Source organism: Podarcis raffonei, chromosome 18, assembly GCF_027172205.1.
Source record: "Podarcis raffonei isolate rPodRaf1 chromosome 18, rPodRaf1.pri, whole genome shotgun sequence".
Lineage (NCBI taxonomy): Eukaryota > Metazoa > Chordata > Lepidosauria > Squamata > Lacertidae > Podarcis > Podarcis raffonei.
Genome location: NC_070619.1, coordinates 5,064,386 through 5,084,728, shown reverse-complemented (window position 1 = coordinate 5,084,728; position 20,343 = coordinate 5,064,386). Strand labels below are relative to the sequence as shown.

The 20,343-nt window shown below is 44.5% G+C and overlaps 1 protein-coding gene across 3 annotated transcripts in view; it reads left to right on the top strand.

Annotated features, from left to right (window-relative positions):
* KDM4B (lysine demethylase 4B) overlaps positions 1–20,343 on the top strand; it is a 198,683-nt gene that overhangs the window by 102,373 nt on the left and 75,967 nt on the right. For all 3 annotated transcript variants that reach the window (XR_008328372.1, XM_053372905.1, XM_053372906.1), the window contains exon 8: positions 91–228. Coding sequence is in view for 2 of the 3 variants with exons in the window: in XM_053372905.1 (XP_053228880.1) it covers positions 91–228 (138 nt within the window). In the remaining variant the exon portion in view is untranslated. The remainder of the gene's footprint in view (positions 1–90; positions 229–20,343) is intronic.

Here is a 20,343-nt window from a genome sequence, read left to right as displayed (position 1 = left end):
TTCTTTTAAAAGGTCACATTGCCTTGGTCGAAGCTTTGCTACCTCTTTGCTTGATAATGGCATATTCTTTTCTTCCTTTCCTGTTTTCAGATCACCCAAGAAGCTGGAGAGTTCATGATTACTTTTCCTTATGGCTACCATGCAGGATTTAATCACGGGTTCAACTGTGCAGAGTCCACCAACTTCGCCACACTTCGGTGGATCGACTACGGCAAGATGGCCACCCAAGTAAGTTCCCACATCCTGGTGCTTTAGTTGGTATGGGGCAAATTACAAAGCTTGCCTTGCAAATTGGGAGCCGGTCTGCCTGGCTCAGGTTTCCTGCTGATTTTCTGCCTAAACCGTGACTGAACCATTGAGTTCACACCAGCATCATGGTTCATGCTACCCGGCTGAAGTTTGCAAAGCCACTTCAAACTCTGGTTTTAAAATCTGTTTCAGATGGGAACCCTGCCTAGTGTTAACAGACAGAGTTAGCACATATAAGGCTTAACCACAGTCAAGGCAAACAAAGAGTGTATGTGGAACGTGTGCTGGGGTTGGAAAAGAGTGCACACTCCTCAGGCTGGCTCCCAGTTAGCAAACCATGGTTTCATGGGGTTTACCGTCATTTTTTACTCAGCTAAGGATATGTGACTCAGACAGCCTCTTCCATCTATTTCTGGCTAATAATAATAATATTTATACCCCGCACATCTGACTGGGTTTCTCAAGCCACTCTGCAGCATACAGCACATTAAAAATTGTAAAACATTAGACATTAAGCTGCTTGTTTGTATGCCTGGAGCCTCTGTCACATGCGCCCAATGGTTCTTTTTCCTTTGATGTGGCTAACATGGCACACTGGTGCAAGCCCTAGCTTTCCCCCGATAGTGTGCTGCAATGTAACAATATGTTTGTGTCTGTCAGTAATTTTCAAAGTGTGTGCCATGAGAGAACTACTTGTGTGTGAGAGAGAAAACAGTTAAATGGTTAATAGGTCCTGGTTGGGCCAGAGTACCTGTCCCACAGAGAAAGCGGTCTGCTGTATCTCTGCTTGATTTACTGCTCTTCGCCTCTTTCCAATTAGCCTCCACTGTGGGCAGATAATTCTGCCTTGTCTCTGCCTCTGAGGTGTAACCACCAGCTATTCCTGAAACAGAATAGCCCTTTCTGGACGAGGTTGACGACTGGTCCTTTATATGAGACACATTGACTCGTGGAGAAACGGGTTGGGCTTGCCTCGGGTAGTCAGTTTCTATTCTTGCACCTGAAAAGGTTTATTTTCAGACTATGTAAGAGTTGAGGGTTCTTCCAGTTCTGGATTGGGGATTGGGCGAGTGGGGCTCTACTTCCATGTCTCTGGGAAAAAACTGGTGCAAGTGAAGCACACATGAGAAATTGTAATCCCAAGACTCTGTTTTAAAGTAGTGCTGAGGCCTAAGTACAAAATTGTGTCTGAAGACCTTCCGTTTTAAAACAAAGCATGCTAATCTAAGCAAATTTTATTATTAGAGGACTTGGAATCTGATCCTGTCTGCTGTGGCCTTGCTTGCTAGGTTTTCACCCCAACACCTCTAATTTTATTGTTTTGGACCCCAGAAAATGGTAGTTTGTCATGGAAATTCTGAGAAGAGTTTTAACTATGGCAGCTGCCAGTGGGCAACTGCTCTAATATTAAAAGCAATTTTGGGCTTAGCCATGTGTTCAAAAACAAGTGACATTTGGGAAGTGGAGACTTTAGATTGAGGCTCCGTGCTTACATTGTTGGGCACTGTAGCGTGAAATTACTGAACAAGCAGTGATGGGGAGACTTTCCAATCCACTCTAGGTAGGGGGACCTAGGGAGAGGAGGAGGAGGAGGAGATGCCCCAGCTGTTCGCTTTTTATCACAAGGGGCAGCAGTGTTTCTCTTTCCACACTGACAATCACCCCACAGTGCATGCTTACTTAGTTGGTGTTATCCAGAATGGTAATTTGGCTTTTCAGAATTTCTGCCTTTAGGGAAACCTTTCCATGTCAACTTCCCCACTGAGGAGTCTCTGTTCTGGAACACATTCTAAGTGTAATTCTTCATACCGGCATCAGACATTGTTGCTGCCCCAGGTCAATAGAGACCCTTCCAGCAAGCCCTGAACTCCCTTCCAGATTGATAGCACTGGGCAAGCTGTCTTTCAGAAGATCTTGTGATCCCATTGAGGAACTTCTTCTAAGCTTCCAATATGTTAAGAACAAAGGTGGAAGACTTTAGCTGAGGGAAAGTTGTATAGATGGAAAAGGGAATGTAAGCCTATTTCATTCCGTGCTACTTCAGTCACAAAGAACCCTGACTCCTTTGATGGAACCTGCTGGGCTTCAGCGTTGCCCCCAGACCTGGGAGCCAGAGTCTACTCTGAGGAGGTGCCAGGATGAAAAACAATACACAGAGAAATGGTGGGGTGGGGGGGGAGGAAAGGGACATTTTAAGGCTTTGGGGCGTGGAGCAGCATCTGGGAGGTAGCCAAACATCTTCCCCTGCAACAGGGTAGCAGGGTTTTTGGACAACACAGCCTCTCTCCTCTAACTTTGCTTGGATTCCTTTATCTTCGGGTGAAATAAACTGATAAGTGATTGTGAATAACCCACATAGTGTGCTACACTGCATCCACAATCAGGCAACAAGTAAATTTATCATAGAATCTTAGAGTTGGAAGGGACCCAAGAGTCATTTAGTCCAACCCTCTGCAATGCAGGAATCTCAGCTAAGGCATTCATGACAGATAGCAATCCAAACTCTGCTTAAAAACCTCCGGAGACTTAGAGTTCACAACCTCCCATGGGAGACCGTTCCACTGTCAAACAGCTCTTACTATCCGAAAGTTTTTCCTGATGTTTAGTCGGAATCTCCTTTCTTGTAACTTGAAGCCATTGGTTTGAGCCCTCCCCTCCAGAGCAAGAGAAAACAAGCTTGTTCCTTCTTCCATGTGACAGCCCTTGAGATATTTGAAGATGGGCATCATATCTCCTCTCATTCTCCTTTTTTCCATTCTAAGCATACCCAGCTCCTTCAAGCACTCCTTGTAAGGCTTAGTCTCCAGACCCTTGATCATCTTAGTTGCCCTCCTCTGGACATGTTCCAGCTTGTCACCAGCCTTCTTAAATTGTGGGGCCCAGAATTGGACACAGTATTCCAGGTGTGGTCTAACCAAGGCAGAATAGAGTGGTATAGAGTGAATAGAGAATAGAGTAGTATTCTTATATTGGATCTCATTATTGATGGATTGGAAAAATCTAAATTTAGTGGGAGAAAGGTGTGGGTTGCTCCTTTGATCTGGATACCACCAAAAAACAAGAAGTAGCTTCAGTTCCATGTTAAACTCCAGGGTGGATGGATCAGAAACATGTACCATCATGTACAAAATTCTTCCACAACGATGTGAGAGACTGATAAAGTTCTACAGAAAATGATTACTTCAAGTTACTGCTGCTAAAGGTGATTCTACAAGCTTTTGGCTTTATTTCTGTTAAATAAATCATGACATATGTCATGTTGTTTATCTGAGGTTGTAGTTACCTAATTTTAAGATGTTCTTAGGAACGGATGATTGTTGTTATGTCTTCATACAAAACCACAGAATTCAAAGAGGGTGCGCTTTCTTTTTCCCATGACTATAGTTTGTGTCCCTGAGGTTGCACCAATTCTCACTCTTAAACGTGAGGTGGGTTTGTTAAAAGAAAAACATCTATACTCGTGATTGTACCAGACAGTATGTTCTGTATGTAAAGTTATACATATATTTATGTTCTTAAAGCAGTTAAGGAAGTTTAGGATGTGAAAAGGTGACTATTTCATTTATTTCACTCTTTCCTGAATCTTTGGTGTGGTATTTGTGGGGTGGAACATGTTTTCCACTATGGCAGGTTTCCTTTTCTCCTCCAGATGTTGCTGACAACTCCCACCACCCCTGACCATTGCCCATGCTTTCAAGGAATGATGAAAGTTGTAGTTCAGCATCATCTGGAAGCCCAAAGATTCCCAACTCCTGACTTATGGCTTCAGAACATTTAGAATATTTACGTTTCACCTCCTACCTGCAGTCAACACTACATTTGCCAGTGTGCTCTTTAGTTACTCACACTTGAGTGATTATACACAATCCTAAAGCAAGCAGCACTAATAACTCACTGGACCGATGTTGCTGCTAACTATAGCAGGACACGATTTGCCTGCGCTTCACAAATGCACATGGGGGGGAGTTTAATGATCGGCTCATTAGAAGCAAGTTCCACTGTAATTGTTGGACAAGCATTGGTATTAACAGGAAATGTGCTCTTCAGTGGCAGGTTTAAAGGTGCAAAGTTGGCTGTTGGGAAGAAAAGCAGATTATGCCTGAGAGAATCCACAAGTAGGCCTTCTAAACTCTCTGATTTAACTGAAAATTGGTCTGCTGAGTCTTAATGTGTGTATATATCTGCACTACAGTCATAATTGCTTTTACTGCCATGGCTTTACGTATGTGGACCACTCATAGTTTCCTTCTCTCAGGGGAGAAGAACCACCTACTTAACTCAGGTAGGGCAGAATTGTGAATGAACTAGGGATTATAAGCAAAATTATTGATGGTGCATCTAGCACCAGCACAAATAAGCTTTAGAAATGGCTTTCTAACATTTTTCGCAAACCTAGTGTGCCTTCAAGGCTAAGATTTGGAGCTGCAATCTGGTTAAATAAGTTTAAAGCTAATTATTGATTCAGTTTGCATATGAGTAGAGGCAATATTTCTGAAGAAGTAATTTCCCTTTGGTTTTAGATGACACGCACATGTATCGTAGCTGGCATCATCTTAGAAGAGGCATTTCTTCTGATTGAGAAATAGGAGAATGCCACTTTTAAGACAGTGCTTGCCACTTTCCTGTTTTATAAGCGCAAGCTTGCTTGCTTATTTGTTTGTTCAAAAAAATAGCTATATCATTGTTCCCACGGGGCAATCTCTGTGTCATTTTTTTAAGTGCTTGGCAGCTGGGATGCTGAGTGCAGCCAAACTACTACCTGGAGCTTTGGTTTCAGTTAGAAAAGAGGGTGGTAGTGAGGAGATCCATTGGGTCTCCTTTCTGAAAAGTAAGCCCCCTCTGAAAAATCACCCAGATTTTTCCACATCGGCGGACTAAGCCTCCAGCAAGGGTATAGGTGTGGGGAAGAGAGAGTTGTGTGAGAGAGATGGCTATTCGGCCTCGCCCCACGTTAAACATTGCAGCCCTACTTACTAATATTATCACGATTTTCCTCCTAAGCCGTGGGAGTGGCAGGCAAATACACCATGCTTTTAGCCCAGTGCATTTTTAGGTGTCTGTATCTCTTAGGGGCCACAAACCTTTTTGAGCCCATGGGCTTATTCAAAATGTTGAGAGTGCTCTGGGCATCAGTCCCTCTGGTTACTCCTCTTCTCCTACTTCCTAGTCACTCCCTCTGCCTTGTGTGTGTGTATTTATATTTCCAACCTTCTTGTCACCAATTGATGCCATGCTTCAATGAGAAGTCATTGCAGTAGGCAGTAAAAGATGTTTTAGTCCCATAGGGTAGAATTCAAAGAGAGAAACCAATAGCTTTTATTGGCCAACTTGTTCTCATAGAGTAGCATACGAGTTTTCGAACTGCACAAAGCTATTCAGTGTGCAGAATCAAAAGGCCACTCTGTTTTTATCAATTTACATATTCAATAGCTAGCATGCTTCTTTGCATTCACCCTGTAGATAACAGACATGAAAACATTTGTGTTGTTTGCAAATTACAAGAAGTTCTTCACAAAACATTCAGCAGCAGGTTCAGATTGCATTGAGAGTGTTCAGTTCAAGAATGTGGATTGTGACCAATAGGCCGAAGTCTCTTGCTCAGACCTCATCTTGTCTTACTTCTAGGATGAAACCTTGAGCCACCTGCAAATGCTTCCTCAGCCAGTCACTTGTAAAGTGGCTTATAACAGGGCTTTCTCCTTTTTCGTCTTGAGGGGTTTTTCTTGGTTCTTCAGTGTTAGTTTCTGTTGAGTGTGATTGCCTGTCTCTCTGCCTTCCTGGCTGTCTCTGATTCCTGACTCTTAGAATTGAATTCTCACTCCCCCATCCTTTCAGCATACAGCAGTGGGAACCCTGACAGAATCCCTGCTCACACAGCAAGGATGGCTTTGTAAGTAACAGGTACTGTCTTGCTGCTTCCCCTGTGCTTAATTTTATTTTTGCATTACTTCAAATCCAAGTGTTACTTGACTGCTTGTGGATTGCTCATTACAGAGTCTGTCATGCAGCGATAATGCCACAACACTGATAGTGTTGAGACGCTGCTTCTCTTCTCTTCCACCTCCCCATCTCCCCAGTCCATTTTCTTCCATTTGAATAATCTTTTCTAGGTTGTTGGTTTTTTTAATCTTGAAATCATTTTGTCTCCCCTCTGTTAGCTGTGTGCATGTGTCTTACGACTTGACAACCTCTCTGTGTGCTTTTCTGTGTTTCTTGTGCCACAGTTGGTCAGGCTAGTTCCAGAACCTAGCTATGCACTGTTGAACTGTAACTAAGATGAGGTGTTCAATCTATCTATCTCCCAGACAGTAGTCAAGATCCCAGTGTGTTTTGAGATGTATTTCAGGGCAATATTCGAGGTCAAATGTAACTGCATAAAGATGTACCTGACTTTTAGATTCTCTCAACTGGGAGCATAGTGGAAGTTGTAAGTTGAAGGCAGCTGTGCTTATTTAAACATTGCTGTTTTTAATGTAGATGCATTTGACATTGGATATTCCCCTGAAGGGAAGGACTGTACAGATTAAAATGCACTTAACCTTGGAGTTTTGTACACCTTAAAAAGAAGTCCTTGCCTCAGATTTTAAGGATACCACTCCCCTTTTGTGACTTCCCCAAATCTTGATAAAATGCCAACATAGGAAACTGATAGCCCTCAGGGCCAGCAGGCAAGCAGCTGGTGACACTTGCTTATACCTTTTCAGAAGGATAAAAGGAGGAGTTTAAGGGACTCCTTTTTTTATCTGTCATTCTTGAACAGTGCCCTACATTGACAACCCCCCACAACTCTTTGGGGGCTAAAAGTACCATGATGGGGTGGTTTGTGTTTCCTCTCCTATTTTTAGGGTTACTTCTACTGGGTCATAAATAGAGAAATCTGGGGGTGGTCCACTTCGCAGCAGTGAGCGGCTGCCTGAGGGTCGAGGCAATGCCGGCAGTCTCAGGGACAGACAATTCCAAGAGTGGCGTCAGGGTTAGGCTTCTCTCCTGTGCATCACCAATTTCTGCCTTGATGCTTTCTTTCTTTCATGGCTGGCATTTTTCTCTGCCAGCTGAAGACAGGCTGCCCACCCCCCAACTAGGTCTCCCAGCTCTGGGGGCTCTGTTCACTGGCAGATGGTCAGTAGGCCCTCCTTGTGGCCAGAGTCACCCAGGGAAGCGTGATCGCCAGTTGTTCTCCTGGCTCCTCTCCAAACCCTTTTGCAGCAGCAGCGGTGGAGGTGGCAGCGATTCAGGGGCCACTCAGTCAGTCCAGTCAGTGGTGCTGTTTCTCAGCAGCTCAGCATCCCATGGTGGCCGCCATCTTACTGCTCTGGAAGTCCAATTCTAATCCATGTTAATGATACTGTTTGACACCAGGCGGCATGAATTACGTGTATGGATCCCCCGCTAAGAAACCCTCAAATATTTGTGCAGCCCTGTCCTTTGTGCCAGCATATGTCTATGTTGTTGCTGTTGTCATAGTCCCAAGAGCCTCAGGTTTGCAGTCTGGTTCCTTTCTGGCACACTATGGAGAAGTCATTGAAATAGTTAAAATGCAGTGGGAGATACAATAAGCTTAAAAACAAGAGGTTCACTGACTAAGGTTCACAGGTCACAGGGAGGAAATCCTGATGTCTTTAAATATACAGTGGCTGTAGCTTTAAATGAGACAAGGCTATGGTGGAATTTGTTAATAGTGTTAAATTAAAGCATACCTTTCAAGAGGTGTGCCATAACTCCAACCAGGAAGTATTGTGTTTCCCACCTCCTGCAGCAGCACTTAATGAAAACATGTTTCCAAGATGCCTGCTCTGTCTAGTGCATGGGGGTATAGTTACTGTGGCTCAGCCTCCAAACATAGTTTCCTTTGAACAAGCTGCTTTAGTACACCCTGCCTTGTGCAGCAGGCATCCTTCCCAATGACACAGGACTTGTTCTGGTCCGTTTATTCATTGCTTATTGTTCTGATGTGGATTGCAGTGACACCCTGAGCATCTTTAAAGGCAAAGAAGTACTCAGTGTGTGTAATGATGACTTGAAACCAGTTACGTTGGCAACTCATCAGTTCTTTCTGTTCTTTTGTTGTGCAAACTGCATTATATGGGAGGGTGATAGTCTGTGGGTAAAACCCCCCATTCTACTGAATCAGACTGCCCAGCTCAGTATTATCTACTGGCAGTGGCTCTCCGGGATTTTGGTGAATCTAGGACCATCTTCTACATGCTAAGTGTGTGCTTTGTGGCCCTTCTTCAGGTGTGCTGTATGTCCATGGTAGGGTATGATGGGATCCTGCTGCCTTATTTTCATAGTCAGCATTTATAAGGTTGCCCAACCCAGAGCCGCCCCCCCCCCAGTCTCTCTTTAAAGGTGTTTGCTGAAGCAGCAATTTTCTTATGGAAACACTTATGCATTATATCGCCGCCGCCCCCCCCCCCCGCCTTGCTGTGCATGTCAGGCTTTCTATTTCTTTGACAAACCTTGACTGGAAATTGGTGGATGAGAGCAATTTCTTAGGCTCCCTATTACATTAATAGTAGCAGGCTGTGGGAGATGATAACATCTGTGCTACCTCAGTCTTATATTTTCACGGCTTCATTTTTATCTCCCATTTGCTCCTAAGAAGCCTTAAAATTATCTATTTCAATACAAAATGGGGTCAATTTCCTCCTCTTGTTGCCTGTCTCCCATTTCGATCAGCTGCGCACAAGTAGCACTCATCTCTTCCCAACCCCCACCTCACATCTTTGACAAGCTTTCCATCACTGATCTCTGTTTGAGCTTTTCCCATTCTCCAACACAGGGGCTTGTCTTGTTTCTAACACATTCCAGTCTGTTCCCAGGCTAGTCTGTGGGTTGCTCAAGTGATAGATTCATTTAGGGCAGGGGTAGCAGATGTGGTGCCCTCAAAATGTTGTTGGATTCCAACTTTAATCATCCCTAGCCTTTGGCCATGCTAGCTGAGAATAATGGGAGTTGCAGTCCAACAACTTCTAGAGAGTATCACTTTGGCTACCCCTCCTTTAGAGCCAGGTATTTGGGCCTCAAACTCACTTTAATACATTGGACCCCCTTTAGCAATCTCATCAAGGCAGGTTCACACTTGGACCCCAGTGTTGCCAGGTAGGGGCCAGGAACTGGAGGCCCAGGGCCAAAATCTACTCCATCAAAAGATGCAGTCCCATATTGGCAGGCAGGAGTTCTCCCCAAAATATCAGCAGACGGCAACCAAAATTACTGGTGGGCCATGATTGGAGGGCTAGCTAGCTAGGGGTTGAGGTACTAGCTGTCACTCACTTTGCAAGATGGAGGCTAGTTGGTGATGGAGTTGTGAAGTACGAGTATGAACCTTGGGTTCAAGGAATCTTCTTTTTTGAGCCTGTGTCAAGACAGGAGACTGGTTGCCACACAGTGGGGAGGTGAAACAGGACATTCCCTAGGCTGAAAGATGGCAGAGCAGCTTGGTCTATTTCTAGCGGTGAGCTGCCTAGACTGAGCAGTTAGGTCAGAGTCGGGTGCTTTAAAGAATCAGGTCAAATCCAATTGAGGTTTGATTATCTCACCCCCACCCCCCGCCCCTCAGGGCAGTAGATCAGGGAGTTTGACAGTCTGCTTATTAATTTTAGTTATGGCAGGTTAGAAAATCCCCCTTCCTGCTAGCATAAGTAGATGCATCCCACAAAGGCCCTCTGGCCCCTTCATAGAAGCTCTCGCCACCAACACCCCATAATATTTGCCTTAGCCACTCACTCTGGCAAGGTCAAAGGAATCTTCAAACCCATTTTTCACAACTGCAGCTAATAAGTTGTAGTACCTTCATCTGACCAGCTGTGTTTGTGGTGCTCAAGGACAGCAGATAGTCGGTCTCTTTGGGCAGGCTGGTACAAAGCCGCAGAGTAAGGAGCTGGGGCTTGACTGCCAATTCTTCACTTAGAGACGGCCCAATGTCTTACAAAAGCATATGTGTAGTGCAATGTGCAAGTGAGGCATTTGAATACTCCTGTTGGAATTATCTGTTTGCAATCGACACTTGTGTGGGGTTATTTATGCGGTTGCCCCCACCCACAGACATATAGGGCTCTTTGATATTATTCTGTATTCTACCCCAGTTCCTTGCCGAAAATGCAAGGTTGTGCAAAATACCTATAACTGCAGTCAGAATAAATGAAGCAATTTAGCACTTATTCCAAAGTGTGGAATTAGTGGCTGAGCCTGTGGAAGAGAGCACAGAGCCCTAGATATTGTAAATTCAGCGTTCAAGGCAGTTTTAACAAGGGGAAAGGACTATGCTAATACTCAGCAGTCCCTCCGCCTTTTCTTTCTTTTTAAACATTAATTGTTTCACATAATACATTTCACAGATTGGTTCTGCTGCTTCCAGAGATGGCTTGCGTCTCCCTGTTTGGTTAATCAGTTTGCTTGCTTTGAGTGATTACCCAGGCAGGTTCCTGAGAGAGGGGAGATGAGGCTGCTCTTCTGGAATGTAAAGTACCTGCTCCTGACCCAGTTGAATCTATAGGTATCCAGGTTGTCATGATCTCTCTCTTCTCTGCCTCGCTAGCAATCTGATTTATAGGGCTGAAGGTGGCGTGTGTTCTGTGGCTGTGGTAAAGAGTTAACTGAAGAACGACTTGCCTGCGGCTTAGTCTCTCCATGACTTATTCTCTGCCCACCAGTGGGAAATTGCTCATCTTTTGGGAGGTGCCAGCTCAAAGTCTGTCTAGCTTCAAGAAGGGTGGGGGTGGCAGCTATAGGACTACCCCATGATTTTTCTTTCCTTATCATAAAGCCAGTTCTGCAGCATTTAGGCTCCTCTTTGGGTTAGGTGCAAGGGATAACCCTGAAAGCCATGCGCATGGAATGCGTGCTAATTATGGTCAGTCCATAACTATAGCTAAATGAAGACTAGTCCTTGCAGTGATGGGACCAGTCCTTGCAGTCTCTGCCCCACGCCTTAAATCTCTCATTCATAGTTTTAGGCTACATTCACACAAACAAAAAGTACCATCATCTTTATGCAGACAATTGTGGTCAGTACATATCCTCTGACAGGGCAGATAACATACTTTCTGCCCTCTCCTTGAGGATCCCTTTCCACTAACAGATCCCAATATCCCACGATGGAAAACATGCACCCCTCCATGTTACATTTTTCACCCACTCACTCCTTTATGCCCAAAGGACTCTAGCCTCTCCTTTAGTTTGAATAGTAATGAAGACTTTGGGCAGAGCCCTCTTCTTACATAACTCCGGCTGCTTTTCCCCTTTTGCCTCTGTCCGGCTGGTCTGTGGAGGAGAGGAGCTGGTGTGCAGGAGAGAACTCTGGGCAGACCCTCTAGGAGGCTGAACTAGAGAACCTTTTGCCCATCCTGGCTGGGGCCAGGGTCAATAGTGGTCTGGCTAAATAGAGAATATGGCTGCAATTTTTCACGCTGGTGGGTAAAAAGCCTGTCTCCTCCCCTCCCCCCCTGCTCTGAGACCCCAGTTGTCTTTTCTGTCCTTCCAGTCATCTCTGCTCTTGTGACTTTTCCTCGCTGGTGACTAGGAACTCTGCAGGAGTCCTCGGAAATGATTACCAGTGCAATTTTAACACATCTTTATTGTTTTGCAGCAAACTCGCTTTGGGGAGAAACAAGTTTTCTGTCTCTCTTTTTCTTCTTGTGGCCTGGGGAATCATTCCTGGACTTGCTCAGTAGAAATGTTTTGCGGGTTTCTGAGGGTAGATGTGCACAGGGGTGTGTGTGTGTGTGTCGCTTCAGAGAGTCAGCAGGGTAAATTGAAGAACCCTCTCTGTGCGCTTCCTTGCAAGTGATAAATGTGTGCATTAAACTGATGTCACTACAGCCGAGAAGCATGTTCTCCATTTGCAATCCTGCTCCTGCCTCTGTTTAAATCATTTGGCTGTTTCGCCTGACCTCTTGTTTCCAAGCTCCTTTCCCCCTTCCCCCAAGGCTCTCAATCCACAAAACAATTCTTGCTGCTTCTCTTCCCTCTCCCCCTTTGTTAGCAATCTAGCTGGCGGTTATTGTCAGCTGTCTTGTCCGCTGAAATTGGTGTGATCGGGCCAGTGATACTTGTAAGATGAGAGGGGGGAGAGGAAGTAACAATAATTGCTCTGAGCAAGCACTTCCATTGTGCACACAGAGCTGAGCTGTAAGCAGGGCCTGCCGTGTACATTTCTAGGCTGGATAATGCACTTGTGTGCCTGTAGATGCTGTTTGTGTGCTGCTCCATGTGTGCCCCCAAGACCCTACTGGGTTCTGGTTGACAGCAGTAATTTTGCACCAGACTAGTACTAGCTCAAAAAGGTTTATGAACAGGTCACGGTCTGTAAAGTAATGTTCTTCATATAAGCTGTTGCTGTGGCTGCCCCTCCTGTTGAAGCCCTGGTCTTGTTACAGTACATATGGTGATATGAGGAGCCCTGCTGATGTGCTTGCTGCTGCTTGGCTTTCGATGGAAATTTAGGCTGTACAACCAGATGGTGGTTAGAGAGTAGGTGGACCAAGTTCCACAGTGAATACAGCCAAACACCAAACTTTCATCATCGCTGACTATTTGCCAGAAGGCCACAGTTTGGAACGAATAAAGTCAATATATTAATCAGAAATGAGCAGTATTCCCCCCCCTTGATTGTATCACTTGGGGGCAGGGAAGGGGGAGCTGTGCACTCGACTCTTCCACTGTTGGGGAGCAGACAGGTTTTTTGCAGATGGAAAAATGAGCATGTCAGAAAGCTTCACTGAAATCAGCCTGGATAGCCTAGTTGGTTAGAGCATGGTGCTGATAATGCCAAGGTTGCAGGTCTGGTCCCCTTCCAACTGCATATTACTGCATTGCAGGGGGTTGGACAAGATGATCCTCAGGGTCCCTTTCAACTCTATGATTCTACATCTCCTCCCTGATAGACTAGTCGTATAACTAATGCTAAACAGCTGTATAAATCTAACCCATAAAGCTGAGGCAATGGCCCATGGCTGCTCTGGTCACCAGTGACAGTTGCATGAAAGCAGAAAGGATTCAGAAATCCTGATTATGTGTTGTCAACCTCTGTATAATTACAAAATTTTAAATTGAAGACTATTAATCGTATCTGCTGCCAGCACTCTGCTCTTTGTCTTTGCCATCATTTTGTCTTGAGTACCACTGGATGGAGGAGAGTAGGGGAATTGCAGTGCAGTATTTCAGATAATGGAAGATTGGGGGTAGGGGGAGGTGATACCGTGGTGTGAAATGGCCTTGCATTTCCCAAGTAGGATATGTGGGAATTGGGCTTGAGTGGATATTGAAAGACAATGAATTTCAATTGAGAAAAGACCAAGTAGTGAAGCTGGTGATCTTTGCAGCTGTACCGGGGTAGTCCTGCCTGACCTCTGCCCCTATAATGCCAACAGCGCCATTGGAATTTTCAGAGTTTGTGGTTCAGATCATGATGCCGGGGTGGTTGAGACACATTGGATTGTATCCAATATTACCCCTGCTCCGCATTTCAATGGGTCTCCATCGAGTAGAATTTGTACCTTTCCCATGAGTCATAATCATTGAAAAGTAGCTGTGTCTTCCAGCAGGCTGGTGAATTCCGTGCACCGGTAGCAGGAAATGAAGCTTCTGCCTGCAAATCAGTGACTGAAGATGCACCCAGCAGGCATCATTCACTATAGATTTATAAAGTACTGTACGAACTAGACAGTTGTTTAATTTAATGCATGCACTGAAGCAGGGCTGTCAGGGAACAGAGGGGGTTGGATGTTTTAGGGTTCCCAAACTCATGACTCCTTAGAAGGATTGTGTCAGAAAATTTTGCCTTTAGTCCCAGGTGGCCTTGGCTTGGAAATGAAAGCTAGAATTCTGACCCAAGGCTTAATTCAAGCAGTTGCTTGGAAGTTGTTTCTAGAGGATGAACAGCAACCCTGAGTGCTCTGTTTGTAGACTTCCCAGAAGTGTTTGCTTGGTCTTCTGAAAATGAGATGCTGGACTAGGTAAAGTATTAGTGGAATCCAGCACATGTGATTTATTTATTTTTAAAGCAGCCCTGAAACAGTATTCTCCCACTTTGCCTCCAGAGTGCTCAAGGCAGCTAAGAACAAGGATAAAACCATAAAGTAACAATTTAAAGCAATCCTTATGATTTAACAACAGAACAGCAGCAGAAAATTCCAGAATACAGCAGCCGTTAAAAAACTAAAACAAATCCAGAAACAGTTCATACAAGGCAGTATGGTTCATAGTCCAAGTGCCTTTCTAAAAAGAAAACATTTTACCAATATGCAGATGGTCTTTACTGAGGAGACTGAGCTACAACTCCCTGTCTTGACCTGCAAGGAGATGCAGCTGCCTGTACAGTGGGTTGCTTGGGCTTCTGGATCTAGAATTATCATAATTTTTTCTGTGTCTATGCAGGATAACTTTGAACTGCATCCCATTTAATTCAGTAGGGCTTACTGAATAAACGGTTATGAATTTGAAAATAGTGTAAAGGCAGAGGCACAAAACTCTCTTTAAGAACACTGGTGGTCCTTGGCAAAGTAACCAGTCACCAACCAAACAATAAACTCTGGTTTCTTTTCATAAATTAATAACAACTACCACGCGGGTGGCGCTGTGGGTTAAACCACAGAGCCTAGGACTTGCCGATCAGAAGGTCGGCGGTTCGAAAACTCGCGACGGGGTGAGCTCCCGTTGCTCGGTCCCTGCTCCTGCCAACCTAGCAGTTTGAAAGCACCTCAAAGTGCAAGTAGATAAATAGGTACCGCTCCGGCGGGAAGGTAAACAGCATTTCCGTGCGCTGTTCTGGTTCGCCAGAAGCGGCTTAGTCATGCTGGCCACATGACCCAGAAGCTGTACGCCGGCTCCCTCGGCCAATAAAGCGAGATGAGCGCCGCAACCCCAGAGTCATCCGCGACTGGACCTAATGGTCAGGGGTCCCTTTACCTTTGCCTTTAATCTACATGAGAGTAAAAGGCCCATGTCTATCTGACTTGCTGTAGGAAGGTCTACTGCTTTCTATTGCAAGACAGACAAAAAGGATACACTGGGATTAGGAGAACAACAGGACGAAAAAGGCCTAAGAACCATGTGGTTTTTGCCAGGCTTTTCCTGGGAGGAGTATGTTTCCTTTTAGCAAACAAAAATGTTTACCCAAGAAAAATGGCTGCTTCAGTCTGAAAACAGACAAATGTTAAATACCATAATCCTGCAGTTTAATATTTCCGTAATCCAATTCCTTAATCCAATTTGTTGACTTATTTAAGACTCATCTTGATTAACAAAAAATCAAGAAACCCCTTGTATTCAAGGGTACTTTGCCAGCATCTTGTCTTATGCTCCTCTTCATGGCTTCCTAAAACCAAACTATGGCTCATTCCGTCAGTGAGCATTCCACAGTAAACCAGAACCTAGAAAACAACTCCAAGAAGGAGCTAGCCAGTACTCTTGGGGGGTTCCTTACGTTCACAGCAGGGCTTGAACCAAGTGATCTCCAGAAAAAGAATTTCTACTTGCCTTTTACAACATGAGGCAACATTTACTTCTGTCCTGCTCTGTCATTTACTCTGATTTAGTAGAATTCTGCTGTGAATGCCAATTCCCAAGGGGGACTGACCTTCCCCTTGTAGCTGTTCTCACATGCCCACCATAAGCAGAAAAGCAAGGTTAGATACAGGGCTTAGATACAGCAGCAAGAATACTTCTCGCTAAATATTGGAAGACACAAGATTTGCCCACTGTGGAAGAATGGCAGATGCAAGTGATTGACTATATGGAGATGGCAGAAATGACCGGCAGAATCCGAGACCTGGGAGAAGAGTTGATGGAAGAGGATTGGAAAAAGTTCAAGGATTATCTACAGAAATATTGTAAAATGTTTGAATGTTAAAAAGATGTGGGATGTGAAGGTAACATGGCATTTGGGATATGGTTAAAAGAGCTATGAAAAAAGAATCTTAAAAAAGAGAAGGGGGGTATGACTAGAATAATATTATGTCAAAGTATATAAGGTGGAGTAAAGGACCAAGATAAGGGAAATTAGAGACATAATAAGTGGGAATATATAATTATAAATGAGGTTTGAAAGAGGGTTAGAATTTGCTGAATTTGACGGAATAAAGAGGAATACAAAAACGGGATATGTGAGGAGGTCAGGAAAGAGGGATATAGAACCTTGAAACTTAAAAGTGGATTTTTTTTCTTCTTTTTTCTTTTCTTTATTAAGTGTGTATATTCTGTTTTCTGTTTTGACTTATGTGATTGTTTGATTTCTATGTTTTGTAAAATCCCAATAAACATTTATTTTAAAAAAAAAGAGAGAGAAGAACACTAAGCTTGCGAGATAGGCATTTACAGCCCGTGCCTTCTCTTCTCTTGCCCACCCATGTTTTCTCCTAAATACCAGTGCTCAGCACTGCAGGAGCAAATGAAGAAGACCATTGGGGGTGTGGGCCCAACAGCTATGGATTGAGGGAGCTCACAGAAAACCCTGTCTAATCGCTTTGTTTATGAAGCACTCTGTTGTTTCCAGCAGATTTTCTAATGAGCCAGTATGTTGTCAAGACTTGCCGCAGTGGTGGTAATTACACCAGAAATGGGGTGGTTAGGGCTCATCTTCTTCAGCGCAAGCCATTGGCTACCTGCTGGCAATGTACACATCATCTTTTCAATTTTCCATATTTTTTATATGAAAAAGATAATTTAACCCTTGAGGAACCTATGGTCGATACTTGCCACCTTCTAACATTACCCTTTTAAATATGTGCTTTGACAACGCATGTACTTAATGCATATGTGCAGAGGAGAGAGATTGACTGCCTACAGAAAAGGAACGCTGATCAGTCAAGGAAGTCTAGGTCCCTAAATGTGGGCTAGTTGCTGCTGTTAATAATAAAAAAAATTGTATACTGGCAGTTCACAAGAACACAAAATGCATAATAAATACATCACAAAACAATAACCCCCCTTCCCCTCCCACAATCACATTTAAAAGGGTATAGAATGTTAATTAGCCAAAGGCCTGGTTGAAGAGGAATGATTTTGCCTGGTGCCTAAAGGTGTATAATGTAGTTCTGTGGCTTTCCTTTGTTGCTGGTTTCACAATTTCTTCTTATTACATATGTGGGAAATTGTTCGCATGCTTATCCCTACTCTTCCTCTTCTGGTGGTCCAGAACAGCAAGGTTCCCCCCTCCACCCCATTCCATCCATAAGAAAGAAGACTCATTGAAGAAAGTCTTCCTCCTCCTCCTCTTCTTTTTCTTCTTTTTGAATTTATATGCCACTCTATACTCACAGGTCTCAGGGCGCTTCACAGGATATAATCAGAATAAAAACCACAAAGTGCGCAATCAAAATAACAACAACGGCAACCCAGTAATCCCCCAACACATTTTAAAAGGGCATAGGATGTCAATCATATCAACCAAAGGCCTGGTTGAAGATGAATGTTTTTGCCTGGCACCAAAGGGTATATAATGAAGGCACCGGGAGAATCAATCTGGGGAGAGCATTCCACAGATGAGGACCCACTGCAGAAAAGGCCCCATTCTTATGTTGACACCCTCCAGACCTCTCGTGTACCCCCAAGCTATGATCCTGCTCCTTCAGGGGAAGTGTAACCCCATCAAAAGCACGCCACCTCCCTTCCCTCTGGTCTAGGGAACCACACACCAACAGTGCCCCAGTCTTATCTGGATTGAGCTTCAGTTTGTTGGCTCTCATCCAGTCCATTATCGAGGCAAGACACTGGTCCAGCACTTCCACTGCCTCACCTGCAGATGTGAAGGAGAAATGGAGCTGACAACATACTCCAAACCTCAGGATAACCCCAATCCGGAGGGCTGGCCTAGGAGGCACCTTCTGCTTCCTCTCTGAAGCCAGGCTGCATACATACCGTCAATGTGAGCAGCCAGTTGTGTAAAACATCCATCCATGGGGGATATGTTTGCCACACAAGCCCAGTTCAGGTGCTGTAAAAAGTTGTGCATGCGCCCTCCCTCCTTGCTGTGTTGAATGGCAAGGTCTGGGGGTGTTTTCTAAGCATGTTCCCGCATCTGGGAGCCCAAAGTGCACAGCACAAGGTCACAGGTGGAAGGAGTGGGGCTGACATGTGCATCCCTGCACCCCACAATGCAGTTTGATTTTATAATTCCAGAATAGGATGACACTTGCCCTAAATCTAGCACAAAGAGTGATAATAGCTGTCCTCATTGCATGCGGGGCATGAAAGCTTCCCATGTGATTGCAGCGTTACTCACCACAGTTTTAAAAAAAACAATTTGAAAAATACTTTATCCTTCCACATAGCCCACAGTAAGGGGAGTCATAGTAGCAGCTCTTTAAACTTATCTTTAATCTGATCTGTTTCTACACGGCAATAAATGAGGTTTTATGTTAACATTCCACGCACTGCTGAGCAGATAGCATTCAGCTTTTGGCTTAATGGTTTATTGTTGAAAAGAGGATCCACCTTCTGTACAAGAGATATAGAACTGGGCTTTGCTTTACATTTTTATGCTATGTTATTACTTATTTTTTTAATAAAAACGAGCCATTTTCCTTAATTTCACTCATTACATGGACGATTATTAGCGGCATAAAAGATAATTTAACATATCCGGAGGACACGATAAAACCTTGATGAGAATTTGTGCCTTTCTTCTACCCTTTCTTGAGAGGCAGATGTGGGGGAAGGAGCTCCCTTGGTTGCTGGTGGACTGAATTTTTTGGATCTTAGCAGATTTTGGAAAGCTTGAAGGGTAGAGGGATGGCTTTGGGCAGGCATAGGCAAACTCAGCCCTCCAGATGTTTTCAGACTACAATTCCCATCATCCCTGACCACTGGTCCTCTTAGCTAGGGATGATGGGAGTTGTAGTCCCAAAACATCTGGCGGGCCGAGTTTGCCTATGCCTGGCTTTGGGGCTCTATAGAGAAAAGTTTATCTACACCTCTTCGGGGGGTGTGTGACTGGCTGTCAGTCATGTTTATCCTCAGCCACATCGTGCCTGTCCTCAGACCCTTTTCTTCTGCATCTTACATATTTTTTCTCCTGCTCACAATACATTGGGGCATCAGCAGCTGCGAGTCATGGTTTTGTTTTAAACTAGTGCATGCGCACACACATGTTTTTGAAGAAGCTTGGCAGCGGGCATTGGGGCCCCAGCTGCAGCTACCTCAAGGCAGGAGACAAACCATTCATTGGGTTGGCCAGCTTCATAGTTTTAGTTAACATCAGTGTAGGGTGCAACGGGGTGCCATAGATTTTTAAAAGAGATATGATAAAAGGGGTGATATGATACCCATGTTCAAATATATAAAAGGATGTCATATAGAGGAGGGAGAAAGGTTGTTTTCTGCTGCTCCAGAGAAGCGGACACGGAGCAATGGATCCAAACTACAGGAAAGAAGATTCCACCTAAACATTAGGAAGAACTTCCTGACAGTAAAAGCTGTTCGACGGTGGAATTTGCTGCCAAGGAGTGTGGTGGAGTCTCCTTCTTTGGAGGTCTTTAAGCAGAGGCTGGACAACCATATGTCAGGAGTGCTCTGATAGTGTTTCCTGCTTGGCAGGGGGTTGGACTTGATGGCCCTTGTGGTCTCTTCCAACTCTTCTATGATTCTATGATTCTATAATATTTGCTTCACCAGCAAATACCAGCTGAGGATGGGACATTTTGGCAAGTAGTAGTATGAAACTGCAAAAAATGTTATGTTTGTGTAATACGAGTCTTACTTCGGTGTTTTGAGGTTGGTCTGCTGGTGCAGTGATCGGAATCTCACTAGCAGCTTATTTCATTGCAACCAGAGAGCATCCGCAAATACTCTTACCACATTAAGCTTCCCTAAAGTCTCCTCTCAATTTTACACATGGGGCAGAGGTGTGAGAAGAGATCAAGGCTTGGCCCAAAGGCCACTCAGAGACTCCATAGCGGAGCTGGGATTTCTGTTCTGCTTTTGAAAACCAAGGGCGGCACTTTGTGCACTTACTACACTGGCCTTCTTTCCAAGCCTGACAGTGGTTTTTAAAGGGGTTAAGATTCTGATCCGTGTCCTGACAGAAGGCCTCTTGCTGCCTCAGGAGCCTTCTGGGTAGAGAGAACTTAGCCACCATCACCCATGACCTGGTAG